The sequence below is a fragment of the Micropterus salmoides genome, unplaced genomic scaffold (genome assembly GCF_014851395.1).
Source record: "Micropterus salmoides isolate LMB-PRFRI ecotype aquatic unplaced genomic scaffold, ASM1485139v1 Ms_hic_scaffold_9, whole genome shotgun sequence".
NCBI lineage: Eukaryota > Metazoa > Chordata > Actinopteri > Centrarchiformes > Centrarchidae > Micropterus > Micropterus salmoides.
Genome location: NW_024044681.1, coordinates 27,562,271 through 27,580,356, shown reverse-complemented (window position 1 = coordinate 27,580,356; position 18,086 = coordinate 27,562,271). Strand labels below are relative to the sequence as shown.

Below are 18,086 nucleotides of genomic sequence, written 5' to 3'. Positions count from 1 at the left end.
AACTCATGAACAAGCAGTTGTCTGACGTGACACAACAGTGGCAGCGCCCATGGAAGTGTACATTGTAAATGGTAAAGCATCAACTAAAAGGCAACATAAAGTGTATTTGCCGGTTGAAACATAACTCTTGCCTTGTTGAACAGTTATTCAAGAAAATACCAAAACAATGTGAAAACATTAGGAAATCAGAAAAAATTCTGAAGAAAATCACACATCATTCTGCTGGTTTTGGGTGTGTTGTCTATTATTTTGGTGGCATTTGATCCAAAACTGAGCAAACAAGAAAATGTTGTGCATACTGTACAAGTCATAGCAAGATGCTGAATATCATTGCAGACTCACCATTTGACTGATCTAAAAACCCTTTGCAACACTCGATATCGGCCATCTAGAGAATTTCTTTGTTGCGGTAGCGTCTGAAGACTTGTGGAGATATAGATGTTAATTGAATTAGCGTCTTCTGAAATTTCAGCTCTCTTCTTAATTTTTTTGAAGTTTGAAATGAGAAATGTCTAGAAATTTACATTTCTTGTTAAAAGCCACGCCCACCAAATTTTATGTATCAACTAAGTGACCCTAGATCGTACAAAAAGAATTTTAGGCAAATCCATGCAGCAAATTATGAGGTAAAAAGTGTAGTGCCCCCTAGTGGAAGAATATCCCAGGACTGCTCAGCGAAGCTCGGACCAAGCATCTGAACAGACACATTATGTTTGGTTACAATAGCTTAAGCCAATTTTGATTTACGGACATTTATGTAAAATTATATGTAAAGACACAAAAGTAAATATTTATGAAAAAAAAGTTTCAGTTTGGAGGAACTGGCAAAACTGTCTGGGATGAGTTCACAAAAATAGGCTTTTGAGAAAAGTGATAAAAAGTCGCATAATTTGAAATTTTTAGAGCAGAAGACCATTGTAGCAAAGATGCAGATGTATCCAGAGATTATAATGATGAAAGAAGTTTGACTCTAAATTAAGACATTTTTGAGATAATTGCAAAAACGTAAAGTTGATTGTTATAGTGCCACCATGAGGTCTATTTTTTTTTTTTGCCTGAGTAGTGGATGAAATTTGAAACCTACCTGCCAATTTTGGTGAGTTTTCATACAGCAGTTTTTGGTGCCCAAACACTTTTAGCGGAGAAAAAGAAGAAAGAAGAAAAAGAAGAAGAAATACATTTCATACACTTCAACTGAAGGACAGATTATGAGACAGCTAAAATGCCCCTCATTGACCTGCCGTTCTTTGCTGTGACGGCTTTCAAATTGTGTTTTTTTCAAAAGCAATTTTGACTTGGCCTTTTGATTCTCAAACAAGAAACGTTACAACAATGACAGTTCAGTTATCCATCCATGACAATATTTATTATACAATAAAATCCTACATAACTATCCTTATACAATGAGATGTTCAGATGCATATGGACAAATATGACAAAATAAACAAGTACCAGTTAACTTGTCATTTCATGTTGGTGTGTGTGGATCTAAGGTGCTTCAGGTGACACTCAGAATGACCCAAACCTTGTTTTTCATACAGTTTTCACTCTTTATTCTGGTATCTTTGCATGGAGATTTAAAAAAAAACAAATCACAATCAAGCAGGCAGACAAAAATATCTGCTTCACATAAAACAAGCTTTCAATCAAAAGCAACAGACTATAAAATCTGCAGACTACATTTGCACATATAAGGACTTGGCAAACTTAATACAGGAGCTGGAGCATTATCCATGCCTGCTGTATACACTCTGATTTTAATGGCAAAACCATAGACCGTATATAAAAAGGGCAAAACAGACAGCATGCCAGGGAGATATTATCTCCTGTTCCTACAAAGTCATCTCTTTCTATTTTTCCCCACAAAGAGGACACCACAACCTATTTTGGGCAAAAAGAGCCGTTTTTAAAAAGCTATGTCATAAGAAATACAATTAGGAAATTACGAATGCATCAGATTTGTTTGTCTTAACTGTTCTACATTGCTTATGTATAGACCAACAACGAATTCTTGAAAGCGGTTTGTCAAGTCTCTTTTTATATGATTTCTAATCTTTAAGATATTATCAAATGATCAGAAATACAGTAAGCATGCAATAAACTGAAAAGAAAAACTCAACACTACAACTACAACACATGATCTGATAAGGTCGTAATTTGCATTTTATGATCATTTCTCAAGTCATAAGTTCAGAGATGTTACAAATGCAGCATGAAACTTTTTTTGAAACAATTTTGTTTAAACATTTATCATGTAAACAGATTTCAGTTCTAATGACTAATGGATGTTTTCAAGCTGTTTATTTTCAATGAGTATTGAACTCACAATGTAAGTCGATTAACCCAATAATTATACAATAAAATACATTTCAGACTGGTCCTAACATCTGAAGTGAAAAATTAAGGACTTACTTAAAAAAAAAAAAAAACATTCCAAGCAAATGGCAAAATAATGATTGAAAACAGAAAATTGCACTTGCACTTAAGGAGCTTCTAAAAAAAAAAAACACCTATTTCCTACACAAGCAGAGATAAAGCTCCATAATGTTTTGAATTTGGCCCCTGGAGGTGACAAGCTGCAGCTCAAGTGGTTGTGACCTTTGGAGTCCAAAGCCTTCGAGATCTGGCAGAGAGAGATACAGGCATTTCTACAACTTGTGAATCTCAAACAACTGTGCAAATGATTCACTGAAGATAAAAAGCAGAAAATGCTCAGATAAAAAGAAAACTGAAACACTGTAAATTGAGCAGTGATAGTTGCTGTTCATTAGCATAATGTAATGTAATCCTGTAACTATGCTACACATGCTCTATATTTTAATGTTACAGACATTTGTAAGCTATGTATAACTCAGTCATATACTATATATGTCCCTGGTCGAAAAATATCCCTTTTGTCCCTTTTATTTTACACAAACTGCACCCTGAGATTTGAAACAAAAATGTCCTTCAAAAGGTTTAAGTTGTGTCCACAACAGTCCACTAGCTCCTATCTTACATTGTAAATACTAGCCTCATGAATACAATAATCAAACGGCTATTGAACTGACCTATATGTACAAAATGCTGCACTTATACGAGAGCTTAACATCCTATGTATGCTTTAAGACAGCCATAAGCAAATAGCACATCAACCAATCGCACTGTGAAGATCACACACAGCTTATTTTCATAAGCAGACACAGGAGACTTACCTACAGCAGCACTGTGAAATTCTACTTTACCTTTACAAATCATAGTTTCCAGTATGACACACTTGAAGTCACGTTATTAATATTCTAACTGGGTGTGCTGTCGGAGGAACGAGACAGATGAGTGCTCTGCGGCAGTACAACGTCCTCTCTTGTGTATTATTGCAAATGTTTGATACCATGACTGCTCCCAATAAAATGCATCCAACGTCCTCATTCAGAGAATCTCTGAAATCAACTTATGGCTTCCGGGGATGACACTACTGTGTGTCCTTACTCACTGTTGTACTGTTTATTCTGTGCCCTGTTTAACTGAAAAGCTGGTGTTTCTCACAATAAGTTGACATTTACAGAATAACACTAATATGAACTCACAGGACACGTTTAGTGTTTCACTACAGCAGTGACTAGTATGAAGGAGAATCTTCCTGTGGACTCTTGTTTAAGTAATTTGTTACGGAGCTGTTCCACAGCATGACATCAGAGACAGAGGGAAGGACAAACTCTTCTGCCATGTTTCTAAATACAGGGAACAGAAGTGAATGTCCCTTATACAATACAAAACTATACTGTGTGTGCCCCATGGCATATAGGGGAGAAACATTTTTAAAGTAAACTTGAAATGCAAAGAATCTGAGGCTTCATGAGAGAACAAAATTATCACAGAGGTTGAAAATGCATAATCAGATTTGAGGAACGACAGCATACAGTATGTCAGTATGAGGTGTTGGTCAGTAGACCATTACAACAGTGTTTGCAGTGTTTTAAAGATGCTGTGTCTCATTTATTCCATCTGTCATCGTTGCTAATCATCGTCTGCCTAACTTCCAAGCCACACACACACACACACACATACATGTTGTGCCCCAGATATTAAAAGCTGATGTCTCCTCTTCATTTACAGTAAGACACCGCTTCAAACAGTAAACTTACTGTCTGCCCTATCCGAGTGGAGAAAAGGAAATTCATGGTGACTTCTGGGTTTGAATCAGAAGCAAAGTATCAATTCACTTATGTATCCTTTCACTTATTTGCCTTTAACTTCAGCTGGCCAACCTTAGCTTGTCCCAGTTTTGCCTGAACGTCGACAGGCCTTTCAAAGAAGCTGACTATGGCCGGCTCATTGAGCAGAGAGGCCAGAACCTGCTCGAACGAAAACGACCACTCCATCTCTGATAGGTTGGGCCCTGCATCCTGACCGTGGCGGGAGCCGGAGGTGTCGGAGCTCTCCGGGGTGGTAGAAGGTCCTTCGGTTGAAGACTCCACCGCAGCAGCAGCAGCAGTGTTGGAAGGCTTTGTGGACTCTGTCGGGCTGCTGACCTCCTGCAGCCTCCGTCCTACCTCTTCCATCCTCAGGAGGAGGCTGGTCACATGGGCCACAGCTCGGTACAGAGACTCCTCCTCTGGATCGCCATGAAAAATGTTGTACAGGGTCTTGGAGAACTGGATGAACTGAGTCTGAGATAGAAAAAAAAAAAAGAAGGAACATGCAGGTGTGTTTCATCTGATAATTGGACAGATTGCGTTATGTTGTTGTAACATTGTGATGTTAACTTCTAACTCTAACTAACACAGATTGAATTACCTGATTAATTCGAGGTAGGTCCCTGATTGTTTCCTCTTTCTTAAGTATTTCATTTTGCCATTGTTTCAGGTAGGCCTGCAGGTCCACTTTTCCTCTACCTGTCAATTTCACACACAAACTCTTCACTACCATGGCAAAAATGCCAGAGTTCTCCATTTGTCATAGCAATGGATTGTTTGTGATAAGTTGGGTGAGATACTACCTCTTTCAGGGCTTTTTCTTATCACACCATCTTCAGGAAGATCAAAAGCTGAAATACATAAGCAACATGTTAACAAACTATATAGAGAAATGCTTCAACAACCATCAATGCATTCAAGGATATCAGGCAAGCACCGAGGCACAATTATGACAGAATTTAGGAGGAAAGGTAAAAGTGCAATTTTCATTTTAAAGGAAAAGAAAGAGTAAAGAGGCTAACCAGCGAGTCTACGCAAGTGAGAAGAGTCTTCAGTCACTGGAATAAAATGCTGGATTCTTTGATCCTTTAAGTGCAAAGGACTACCTGTGAAAGCTAGAAGATACGGACTGTGAGTGCATTCAGATGAAGGATGAAGAGACAGAGGTGATGAGCAATGCAGATGAAATCTGTTAAAAGATTTGATGAAAGATAACACAGATGTACATATAACATAGTAATCCGTTTATTAGACAGCCTAATGGGATCACATCCAACAATCCTGGAACAGATTATCTCTTTGTGAAGTTTCTGGTGGCACTGAAAAAGATTCAACTCTACAGATCATGTTGCAGCTTATACTGTAGGTAGTGGTGTTGTAATAGACTGAATTATATTTAAATGTATTCATACTAGTATGTATTGCTGCTCTTACTAGTATGTATTGTCAGTTGTAGATCTGTATTTGATGCTCTGTTGATGCTTGTATGTTGTTCCTCAAATGTAAGTCGCTTTGGATAAAAGCATCTGTCAAATGAGTAAATGTAAATGTATTTACATTAGAGAGGGTGCAAATAACCGGGTAACCCATTGGCATGTACAGTATTATAAAATGTTTATAAAGACACACGCTTATAACAAACTAAATAAATTCAACATCCTTCTGTGCAAAGATAATGGTTTTGAAACTAAAATAAGGCCTGTATCATTTTAATTACTCGCTCTACTATTATCTGAAATGTGCTACAGTTCTATGCTCCGGCCCCCACCAACAACTGTGTGTGTATGTGTGTTTGTGTGCGTGCATGCATGCGTATCAGTTTGCGCTGCCAGATTAAACAATTACCCTCACAAGCCAGCAGTGTCATTATATTTGCCCGATAGCTTTGTGCTGGCACAGACGGGGCATCGCTGTGTTGGTTTGTCAGAACAGCTGTGCCATGAGATTTGTTGCTGATATTCAGGCTCCAAATAGAACGAACCTTAATGATTGTGATGACCTTTCCTCAATTGCCAGACTCAGGCTAAGATTTTCACCTAAAATCTAAAATTTTATTTAAAATCCAATAGGCAGATGGACATGAAATTTATTTATAACACTTTGATGCTCCCCTTGGGATCTCTGTGAAATTCTGACCTTTCCCATGTGCCAACAATTAGTCAAATTATCACCTTTGTACACAAGATCACTTAAGATCGGCTGTGACAACATTTACACTAAATTTCAACTAACACACAACATACAACGTAATGTAATAGGCCATTTGCCATAATGTTCATGCTCCACAGATGTATAACTGTTCCCAATCCTAGGTTTATCATTTTTAGCACTCCTGTAATATTTCATACTGTGCACAACACTTCAGCCTTTAGAGAAGCTGTGGCTATAAGTTAAAAAGGTACAACAAGACATTTTGCTCTCCATACAACCAATAAAGACATTGATGATGTCACTGTGTAGTTCTCCCTCCCTGATTGGAGCTGATAAGTGAATACAGCTGCTGTGCTGTGTGTTTCGACTGAAAAACCTGCAGACTCTCAGCTCTAAATAGCACATGATTCCATTTCCTTGATTAATGGAGCGTTTGGCCCAGTTCCAATGTCAGACATTGATGTGGGCTCCTCAGTCCATGAGGGCTCAGTGCTGTCCCACTGCGAAATCAGCAAGTGTTTGAGGTCTCAGTGGTTTCATTTTTCAGCTCTTTCTGCACACTTACTATAAGTCCTCAACTCTGCAGACATTGCTTGAGGGAAAAAACCCACAATGCATGCAATGCATTGTGACATCAAAAATGGTGATAACAGTGAGAGTAAGAAGCGTGAAATATCAGTTTCACACTTTGCTGTGCATAGAAAACATTACTGTCCAGGTAAAATTATCACAAAAGTGCTTTCCCACTTATCAGACAGCGTTTGGAGCCCTCACGTCCTCCTGCATGCAGACATTTCTAGTGATGTCACATGTGACGTTGATTAAAATCTGTGGGGGTTCAGTACTTAGGGCTTAAGGGGGAATATTGGAACTGGACATCTTGTTTGGACTGTAGCACCAGGATGGGACCTGTCCTTGGTGCTGAAGCAATGTGCACTCTCCTCGAGACATAAAACAAGCTTTGCTGCTTGACGTTCACAGCCTGGCGGACCACAGACGGTGACTCAGTACTCTTCTGCCACTAAGCTGTCAGTTGTAATTTGAGCATTTCATCCTCACCGCAGATCCTATTTGTGGAGCAACTAGCCCACTGCAACATGCCCTTACAGCTCCTTCCACCCAATCGTTGCCATGGCAAAGTTCTTTCACCCAACATAGACTATTCTTACCCCTGCCTTCAAGCACACACTGCCACATCATGCAGACGAGAGCCACACAATCAAGGACAGTTTCTCCCCCCAGGCAATGTGTGCACTCAACAAATGCTGAGTTATGGACTGGATTATTTAAATCACAACTCATACATTCTCTCTAGCCCTGTAGACCACAGACAGATGCAACGCTATCTGACCTTGTGTTTTACTGTATGTCTGCTGCTGTGGTGTTATTGCTGTCATGCAACAGCAGAATCCAGTCTGAAAACATTTGCTGTACTTGAACTTGCTCACTGTAGATGTTGATGATACACTAACACAAATCTATATTGTCGTTCACAAGAAGAGACAGAAAGATGTGACAGAAACAACACAATTGGTTAGGGGTTACAGATGTCACGTGAGAAATGTTATTCTTTTTTTAAGCGTCATTTTGATTTGCTTCTGCTGGCTTTATCACTTGTTTATCACTCACCTGGTGGCAGGTGCAGCTTGAAGAGGAATTTCAGCTTATTTGTGAAAGATCCACTATACAAAGTATCTGCGGGAGAAGTAATTTGAAGTTATAGCAGCGCTGACACTGAGATTTAACGGCTGCATTGGTGCAGCGAACGAGTGAACTTACCAAGGGCACTGCAGAACTCTTTAAAGTTGACGAGGCCGTCCTGGTTCTCGTCTATCAGGCGGAAGATCCAGAGGGAGAGAGTGCTTTTGGTGGTGCAGAAAGCCCAAGGCTCCAGCAGGGAGAAGAGCACGCTGAACTGTTGGAAACCCAGCTGATACTGCTCCAAATAGGCCAGGCTGGGGTCGTGATGGAGAAGAGCCGGACTCTTCATTGTCCAGTAGCAGCTGAGGAAATGCTGCCTCTGAAAATAGGAAACAAAGAAAAACATGATGTGTCTATTTCTCATTTCTATATGACTGTTTACATTTTTGTGTGATGACACTGGAGATACTGCATCATGACTCACTTTGAACAAGTTATAAAGCTCATCAAGGTGTGAGGCACTGAATCGGACTTCTTGGGACACCACTCGAATCTGAAAATAGATTTAAAGTAATCCTTAAAACCTCAGTAACAATGCAATTACACTAACTCCTGTAAACTCAATGGCCACTTACAACATTTTGTTTGGTTGTATCCTCCAGTGTCTGGATCACATGCAGTTTGTTTCTTTTCCGTGAGCTCTCAACGTCCTCGGAACGGATATTTCCATATTTCTAAAAGGAAACTCAATTAGTTAAATAAACCACAACATAGATGTCACTGAATGAAACCTGACCTGGAAAAATGTTGCAGTACCTCGTAAGCCTCTCGGATCAGTTCACTTATATCCACATTGAAGTGGGATGCTTTATCGTTATTGCCCACTGAAGCTTGCTGAACTGTTGGAGGCAACGGACTGTCTTTGTTTGTCACACTGTCAAAGAATCTGAAATAACACCACAGAAAGAGACAATCATTTACACAGCAATACTATTTAAAATACATCCGTCCTGCTTTGTTGATATGCACACGGACTTGTTGAGGATGGTGACGGCCTCTGCGTCGTCATGGCAGCTGATCAGAGCCTCCATGTTGTAGTCCAGCACTGCCAGGCCGAGCTGCAGAATGGCTTTGATGCCGTCAAAGAAAAAACAGTCCACCACGTTCACGGCGCTCTCTATGGGCAGGACACTGATGAAGAGAGTGAGAAACCAGGACAAGGACACGGACGAGAAGAAACTCAGGTCTGTCATGTGCTCCACCAGCTGGGGGAGGTTTTCTCGAATCAGATCCTCAAACACCGCTTGGTCGACCAAAGCGCCTGAAGAGAGATCGGCAACATTTCAGAGTGCGTCCTGAAATCTCTTGTCCCACAGACAGTAGGACAATATGACAATAGCATCCTCTGCTTTCCCTCTCACCAATAATTCGGCGGTTAAAGTAATCCGGCAGCATCCTCTCGCAAACGGCCACCAAGAGCCAGAAAGCCTCCTCTTCTTTTGCGTAGAGCAGCAGAACTGAGGTGAGAATGTTCATGGCCTGAACAGGGGAAAAAAAGGACACTTTAAAAAAACAGACTATTTCAGTTGTAAGAATAAGGTTAAATACAGAGAGGTTGTCAGTATAAAAGGTGTCTGTGTCAACAAGGTTTTCTGGACAATCACAGCCTTTTGAAAAAGTTGAAAACTGTTATAGATTACATGTGGCCTTTGAGCTACTTTTAAAAAAAAAAAAATCACTCCTCAATGTCATGAAAAGACCAATCACTGTAAAGGAAACGGGGTTTAAAACCATATGGGTTAAAAGTTTTTGTGGAAGCCTGTCACCTGTCAAAAAAGAAAAAACATAGGATAATCTCACATAAATTACCACTAGAAATGAAGAAATAAAGAATGAATGTATACTGGTTAGACACTTCCTGGTTATTGTGTTTTTGTGTGTATGTTTTTCAAATTCATCATATTTTTCTGTGACAAATATTCTGGCTAAATACTGTAGTTGGCTAATGACTGTTCCTGCATTTTCAAGAACTTGTAGGGGTTTGTTATCAGCCACAGCTTATCTGCCTGTTAAAAACCAGCCTAAAGAAATCAAAGTACCTGGCAGTAGCCGATTTTAGGATTCCTGTATGCATAGGCAGTAAGGACTCTGCGTAGGGCTGAGATTCCGGTGTCACTCTGAAAGGCAGGGTGCTCTGGAAGAGAGCGGTGTAAGTCTCTCTCGATCTCATCTGTAGCCAAAGTGCTTGTGCCCAGAGACTGTTCGACCAGCTCGGTGTAGTAGCCGGGGTGAGTGGCCATGTCGTTGACAGCTCCTACACAGGCAGAACCACAGTCAGTGCAAAAACAGATTCTGCAGAGATCCCACACCAAACATGTTTTACTTAATTATTTATGTTGAGCGAGCACTTGACTACTTAACACTTTCAATCATGTAGGGCTGTACTGAATAGTTTGAATCTTCATTTATCCTACACCAGGCTACACCAATATTATTAGTATTAAACTATTTGTAGAATTAGACTCCAGTGGTGGCTGCGTAGGATTGTTTACCACTCATGTGATCCAAACATTTTCAATGACTCCACAAGTACAAAAGTCAAAATATACTGAAAAAAAGACAGATTTCCTAAATTAAAACCTGTTTTTATGTAGCAAAATCTTCTGTTTTGATCCCATATTCGTTGGCCTTTAGCTTTTTCAAAAACAAGCTTTTCACTGCTGATTAGCCTCATAAAAAGATTAACTCATTTAGTCCGATGAATCACTTTATGTTGATTTATTTCTTTTCTTTTCTTTAGGGTGATGACATCAGAAAATGACAACAGACATTCAAAGCTTCATCCAAAAGCTCAATAGAAGCTTTGAATGTGACACTCAGTACACCCCTACACTCATGCGAGACTTTGTTAACAAATCACTGACACTGCAGGTCACTCACTGTAGATCACATGGCGAGAGTAATGTCTGCTGTGTAAATACCTGAGAAAAGCATCCACAGCTCTCCCCTCAAGGTCTCAGGAACACCACGAACAATCAAGTCTCTTGTCTTCCTGTTGAAAAACATACTCGTGCCGCGTCCATACTCAGAGAAATGGATGTTCCAAGACTGTTCCTTCATCTTTTCTTTAAGCTGTCAAACACACAGATGGCACACACCACAGTGATATCATAAATGCCCTGCAACTCTGTTGAAACTCAAATGAACGCTTGATTTTTATTTATGTCCAACCCTGAATTGATTGGACACCCACCCACACACCCTCATCCTGCAGAACACAAGGAGGTTTCTGGTGCATTACAGTTACATCAAGTTAATCCAGTCAGACTTGTAAGTGAATGTGGTGGTTTTCCACAAAATGCCAGAGCCAACAGGAGTTATGTTTCATTTTAATTAAATTGATATTTACCATTTTAGGGTCAAGGTTTTCAAGATCCTGGGGGTGGAAAACAGTCATGAGCGCCTCAGTGCTTACAGCCTTGCTGCAGTCTTTCTGTCCAACCATCAGTGTTACGTCCTCTGGGTTGTCTTCAAAGTGGTTGATGAGTGACTGGCACTCTCCTCGTATGGCCTTAGTAATAAATACATATCATTTTTTTATTGTCAGAAATCACTGCGAACTACAGAATGAACACAAGTGTAAGTCAAAAGTACAGCGGCCAAATTTAAACAACAGCCAAAACACGTTACCTCTGACGAAGCAGAGTGCTGAGGGCTGGCACTAATCCCACATCTGCTACGGATTGTGTTAGCAAGCCTCTGGTAGTCCCGCACCTCAGAGAAACGCAGCGCCCTCTTGCCACGCACACACACCGTTAAAGCCCTGCTGCTGGATTCTGGCTTCTCAACATTGACGACCTGGGAGATGGCAACGTTGGCAGACCAGTCAGTCACTTATTTTCTCAGAATGCAGGGTGTCATTTGAGACAGCACGTTTTCATCAACACTGCAATTTGTTTCACTTTACCTCTCGCATTGGAATGATGACATGGCACTGGCTTCCATCCTGACTGGCGAAACACAGGTAGTTCTCAGAAAGACAGATCTTGCCAAGTGTGTTAAAGTGGCTGAAGGGCACCCACAGGAAGCTCTCATGCACCTCTAACAGATTTTCCTCTTTGGGAAGCCTGAAAAACGTCCGGAACTGCTCACTCTTTGCATGAGCTTCTAGGCCTCTGTGGTGGAAGAAAAGCAGAAAGTAATGTCATGAGAAGAACATCATGTTAAAGTTATAGAAGAACATGTTTTAAGCAGCCTCACAATAATCTATTTTGTGCTCTTTGCGTTCCATCAATCAGTAATTGGAATATTAAGTTATTTCAGTACCTAGGGGTGTTTTAGATCATTACAAAAATATATTATTACATATACTGTATATCATAGTATGGACAGGTAGATTATTTTGCTGAAGGTCAGTTTCTAAATTGCCCTGTTGTATCATTCTAACCTTAAACTACAGCATTTAGAATTTAAATGTCTAAATTACAAAATGTGATTCTAGCAGTTTAACGTAAAATAAAAAGCCTAAATATTTAGTCAAAATGGTCAAAGTAAACAACTACAGTAAGTAGTTTTAAAATACCTGGCACTGGTATTGCCACGTACCTGCCACTTCAGGCTGGTTAAAACAAACACAAATGCTACTTGACTCAAGTCAGACTTTGTTTACTCTGCTTTTTCAAGTTGGCAGCCAGCACTAACAGGATCATGTAAAGCTGTGTGCAGTGTGGCTGTCAGACAGTACCTCTTGGTAATTTGCAGGGGGTCGGAGAGCGCTGGCTCTCTCTGGAAGGCCTCTTTATCAAAAAGGCGCTTGATGGAATAGTCAGCCAGCTGTTCCATGATAACAAATGTTTCATTAAGGTGCAGCAGCATGGAGAAGTAGTGATCCTCCCCATGAGCCAAGACGTGGATGCTCTCAGTCAGAATAACGTTAGAGGTTTTCTCCAGCCTCCAGATCTCATCCCAGGAGATGACCAGCTTCACTGCAGAGTCAGCACAATAAATTAAAATTAAAATCAAAATCAATGATAAAAATCTCACAGTTCCAAGGACAAAGATCTTGAATGTGTTGGTAAATGGGTGTCCAGTATTGTATATAATATGTGAAATGCATTGCAGTAACAACATACTTCATGGTACTGTTATATAGGATTGCTAATACCAGAAAGTGAAAATGTTCATAGCATCATTGTGAAAATTCTTGAAATGTCACTCAGTGTCATGAAATTCAATGTTATCCACTATCCACACTGCTTTTTAAAGCACTATGAGGTCTGCTTATAATGGCTTTTTAACAATTATGGAAGCTGTCATTACCTAGAGCTATTTTCTAATGAAGAAACGCTCAAAGAATGTTTCCTTCACGCCATAAAAGCCCATTACAGTGGGTGTTAGGAGCTGCCACAGTCTTTGTTACCACCTAGCAACATTACAACTCATGTTAATAATTGGCACAGAAATGGCTTACCCTCAGATCCCAGCAGGTATGAATAGAAGCACAGGAAGTTTGTGCTGAGGTAGAGCCAGCCCTGGCAGGGCACTTTGCCTTTCCAGTAGCTGCATGAGTAATATGTGACCAGCTTTTCCTCCGGCGGCAGCTCAAACCACTTCTCAAACTTAAAAAGTGCTTCTCGGAACTTCCCAGGATCGTCCTCCAGCACTAGGGACGTCTTGCCTTCCTCAGCAATAAGACCCTAACACATTCAAAATCGAGGGTTATGATAACAGAACAATGCATCATCTTCCTTAAAGCTGCTCGAATCATTATCTTCATATCAACAATGGAAACAATGACTCTCAAGGAATCTGAAAGGTGCTACTCGTGACAAACCCACACATACTCACTTCATGGCCAGAAAGATGACTCCAAATAATCCGGTTTAACAAGATTTCAGAGAACAGTATTTCATAGTAATACAATTACATTGAGATTATCACGAGTCCCCAGTAAAAAAGGATTTTCATAAATTCTTACTCTAATCTTGCCCTGCACAAAGCTGGTGATGTCTTCACTGGAGTCAAAAACAGCGAGTGTCCTCATGATGTTCTGCTGCAGCCAATCCCAGTGCTGACCAATCTCCTCTTTGGTGACACCTGACCCAACATCAAGAGAGAAAAAAAACTCATGTCAGGCATCATGTTTGGGTTTTTATATTGATCTCTGAAGGCTAAAATACTTGTTTTAAAGCTAAAAGAGTCTTCGTGACAGGAGAATTAACGCTCTTTTTACAATAAAATCATTTAACTTTCACTTGGATAATATCGGCTTCATTGTGGTTGTGATTTCATTCTCCTATACTTCAGTGTTTTGAGTGCAATGTTTTCATGCAATTTCAACATATGACTCAATATGCGATATCTTCTAGGCCAGGGGTTTTCAAAGTGTGAGGCAGGCCTCCCTAGGGGGGCTCCAAATAGTTTCAGTGGAGTGAATGGAAGTGAAACAATATTAGTGAATGGAAGTGAAACAATATTACATTACTCATTGCATTAGTTATCAAAATAAGATCACATAGAATAGCCTACATGTGTGAGAGTTCAGAGATACAGTAGTTTGTGGGACCTGTTTTCCCCCCCTTCAGACTCAGAAACTAATAAATGCCTTAGGACAGGTCTGAAGGGAGGCCTGCAGTCTCAGACTTTGAAAACCCCAGTTCTAGGCTACCTAATCATTTGACAGCACTATTGACATGTTTGTCAGAATAAGATGAAAAATACAGTGACATACCGCATGCTATTGACCAATAAACTTGTGAGTCTGGTGTGTGGTGTAGAATGCGGAAGGGAGCAACTTTGGATGTGGAGTCCAACACAGTATCCAGAGTTCCCACAAGGAGGCCTGTAACATACATTACATTCTTATTATAGTATGGGTTAGGTTAATGACCTTTGGAAATCTGAAAGACAAATTTCTGATTTAAATACGATATTCAAGAACCTATGAATGAAAAAAAAACATATTAAAAAGCCTAATTATTTAGACCACTGACCAATCACTATGTTTGTTAACTGATCACATGTTTAACTGCTGTGTTTACTGCTAAAAAAACATTTGACAGCATCATAAAATATAAAATATAAATAACTTAAGCTAGCTCTGCGACTGTCTTGTGTTGGACTGTGTATTAAGACTTTTCAATCAATCTTTTATTTATACTTGTAGATTGAGCCTTTATCCTCACTCTGACTGCAGAGAAACGATAGATCCCCAAGGTCCATGTCAGAGCCGCACAGCTAAAATTAGCAAAATCTGTTAACTTTACAACATCTCTCTGACGTGCCCTCCATGAATAATTAACAAGGTCACAGTGAAACCACACTCATGATGATGTCCTGCATCAGCTTTACACAGGCCTGCCTGCTGAACATGGATCAGCCCCTCCGTATGTTCTACTGGTGACCTGCTAAGTAGTGAAGGATTCAAAAGGATCAAACACAGTTCACATAGTTTATGTTCTCATCAGTGTAGAACAACATCACCCAGTAGAGGACAGACTTAAACACATAAAAGACATGAGACATAAAAGGCTCTTGTGCTGGAGAGGGCTTCAAGTGCAGCATGCTATGTGCATCCAGGTAGTATTTAACCTCCACTATCATTAAACCAGACACTCAGGACATCGGCCCATTTGTTTTCAGCTAGAACACCAATCATTATCACTCATTATCTATTAATTACCTTACAGCTGTCAGACTGTGGCATGTGATTAGAAACAGCAGGTTACAATCAATGGTGGTATGACAAGCTTTTATACAGGTGACAATGGCATCAGAGATCCAAGTTCGTAAGGAACAGCATGCAGTTACACAACAGGTTGTGTCTAAATCAGAAACTCAATGGGGGGTTCAGTTGGAATTGATGGCCTGAGGGTGCACTTGATTTTGCATAATTTAAAAAGGAGAATGCCACTACTTTTTCAGAGTTCACAGATTATTGTTTTGTAAAAAGCAGTTTCTAACAGTTAAGCTTTGTTACTTTGAACAGTTATTGTCCATCCGGGGTTATTTGGCTTACAATGAGGAAATGATACAAACAATTTTTTAAAAAGTTGAATAGAAAATTAAAATAGAAAATCAGTTAGAATCAAAACAAAAATAAATCAAATTAACTGAATAATGAATAATGAATAATGGAGAGGGCAGTCTTCTCCAAGACATCAGCAGGTCTGCTAATAAAATGTCTAGCTGGTTCTACATATAGGTTTTATATTTACATATTGTATATATGCACGTTCCCACAGCAAGAAAACAGGGAAAGCTGTTCAAAAGATTTGTATAGTAGAGCGGTAATTATTTGTTGACAGAAAATGAATCAACTTTTATCATTTAGTAATGTGACAAGGAGGAAAAATAAAAATAATTAATTTGTGTTGGCTTCTCAAATCTGCCATTTTCTGTTTTATATTATTGTAAATTCAATAACTTTTGGACTGTTTGTGATTATCAACAGATTAATCAATAATGTAAACGATGCTTAGTTGTAGCCCTAGTCTGCAAAAACAATTTCCTGCGAAATTCCTCCATGCTAAAATTACGACATCTCATTTTAGCAAAGCTATGATATAATCAAAATTACAGTGTGACAACTCAACTAAGCATCAATGTCAATTTATTGTCCAGGGAGCAGCAGTCTCTGACATTGCAGTGACATTATAAATTCAAGGGTTTTCTGTTGTATTTCTAGCCTCAGGAAAAAAGTAGTGCAAATGTTGACCTTTTTTTGGGGGGGGAGTGGGTATTCACATTTATTTTGCAGCAGCTAACTGACAGCTTGCCCTCTGTTCTGTCAGTTAGTTACCAGCTGGTAATGTAAATAAAGTGTAAATCTGACACAACGGCTCAAACTTTTTAGGCCTGTTACGTCCTGTAACCCAGCAGTAAACCATCATGTAACAACTGTGACAACTTATCAAACCAAAAAAGCCAACATACTGACACGTGCACTCAAAGAGACCTTCACTCGTGCAGACTGGCGCGTCAACATGAGGAAGCAGCTGCTCGGTACGTGCACTGACTCATGTCATTTTGACACTCATACCTGTTGCTGTGAGGATATTTTCCTGTAGCTATACAGCAGCACCGCCCTATATATGGCAGACGGCACGTTAGCTATGCAAACGTATAGCGAGTTAACCCATTATCAGCTTGTTTGTTTTTTAATGTGGTTGGACGAAGCCGCAGGAGCTTGTCCCACACATGCGTGGAGGTGATAACATAACCGCTAACGTTACCTGTCAAACCGCCTCCACCTTCTCCATACCCCCGTCTCCTTTGCAGTACGAAGTACTCATTATCCTTCTCGGTGACCCATAATTTAAACGCGTTTTTCAGCAGAATCTCGTCGGGTTTGAGCCACATGTTTCAAACGTCATGGAGTTATCTATCAAATCCACCTGACATGTCACGGTTATCTGTAACGTAGCCCCGACATCAAACCCGTGGACATTTGTTTGTGTCCGAATCCCTCCCTTCCCACGTCGACAAGAAATGCTGCCAAAGTTGCAAGGCATTCTGGGATTGTAGTTTCTGGGGAGAAGGCGGTCCTAGGACGTTGGTTCTCTGAGACCAGATATTTCATGAATGAAAAAGGAGGGAAAAAATAATAATAATTGAATCAGTTATATTTATTTCATAAGCAGCATAGGTTTTTTCTTCCAAACTGCAATATTTGGAAATATAATGCAAATCACATTTTTATTGCTTTTTCAACATATTTTTAAACATGCGCACTGTATAGGTGCAGCAAGATGGTATAGTATAGCCACATACATAGCCTATATCAACATATATATTGTGTGTGTCCCTATGGTGTCCACACATCAGACAGTGTGGCCCCAATTTTTCCAACTCTACTGCTATTTTCCAACAACTGTGTGTTGATGTTAAAATAAATAGCCTACATTAACATATTTATACCTGGTATCTCCCTGACCAAGGCTTATCAAAGACACAAGACATAAAGTATCTACACTGTAAGGGAGGTAATGACATCAGATCAGCGTATCTGTAGCACCACTGTCCATATCTAAATGATTGATCAGTTTGATTGGCACTGTCTAAAGGCTTCAACTGAACTTAATTCTGGGCACTACTTTAAGTGGGTTCTAAATGCAATGT

The 18,086-nt window shown here is 39.8% G+C and overlaps 1 protein-coding gene across 2 annotated transcripts; it reads right to left on the bottom strand.

Moving 5' to 3' along the window:
* Positions 1-1,529: 1,529 nt before the first annotated feature.
* On the bottom strand, positions 1,530-17,327 carry tbc1d8b (TBC1 domain family member 8B). 2 transcript variants are annotated; one of them, XM_038708102.1, is made up of 21 exons: positions 17,201-17,327; positions 14,698-14,808; positions 13,945-14,063; positions 13,438-13,663; positions 12,712-12,952; positions 11,935-12,142; positions 11,658-11,825; positions 11,377-11,538; positions 10,949-11,099; positions 10,067-10,281; positions 9,389-9,506; positions 9,003-9,288; positions 8,784-8,913; positions 8,603-8,701; positions 8,452-8,520; positions 8,106-8,346; positions 7,956-8,021; positions 5,198-5,290; positions 4,979-5,026; positions 4,777-4,874; positions 1,530-4,649 (listed from the first exon to the last, which is right to left on the bottom strand). In XM_038708102.1, exons 1-21 carry the CDS (start codon positions 17,325-17,327, stop codon positions 4,215-4,217), a joined length of 3,411 nt encoding a protein of 1,136 aa, XP_038564030.1. In that variant the 3' UTR covers positions 1,530-4,214. The 2 variants fall into 2 exon arrangements, with proteins under 2 accessions (XP_038564030.1, XP_038564031.1); XM_038708103.1 differs by lacking the exon at positions 5,198-5,290.
* Between the last annotated feature and the right edge of the window lie 759 nt (positions 17,328-18,086).

Bases quoted from the DNA above. Each gene is read 5' to 3' on its own strand.
- tbc1d8b (XM_038708102.1), bottom strand. From the start codon at position 17,327: ATGTGGCTCAAACCCGACGAGATTCTGCTGAAAAACGCGTTTAAATTA. The intron at 14,064-14,697 runs GTATGTCACTGT...ATGTTGGGTCAG, and splicing joins TTATTGGTCAATAGCATGCG to GTGTCACCAAAGAGGAGATT. The intron at 4,875-4,978 runs GTAGTATCTCAC...TGAAATTGACAG, and splicing joins AAGAAAAAGCCCTGAAAGAG to GTAGAGGAAAAGTGGACCTG.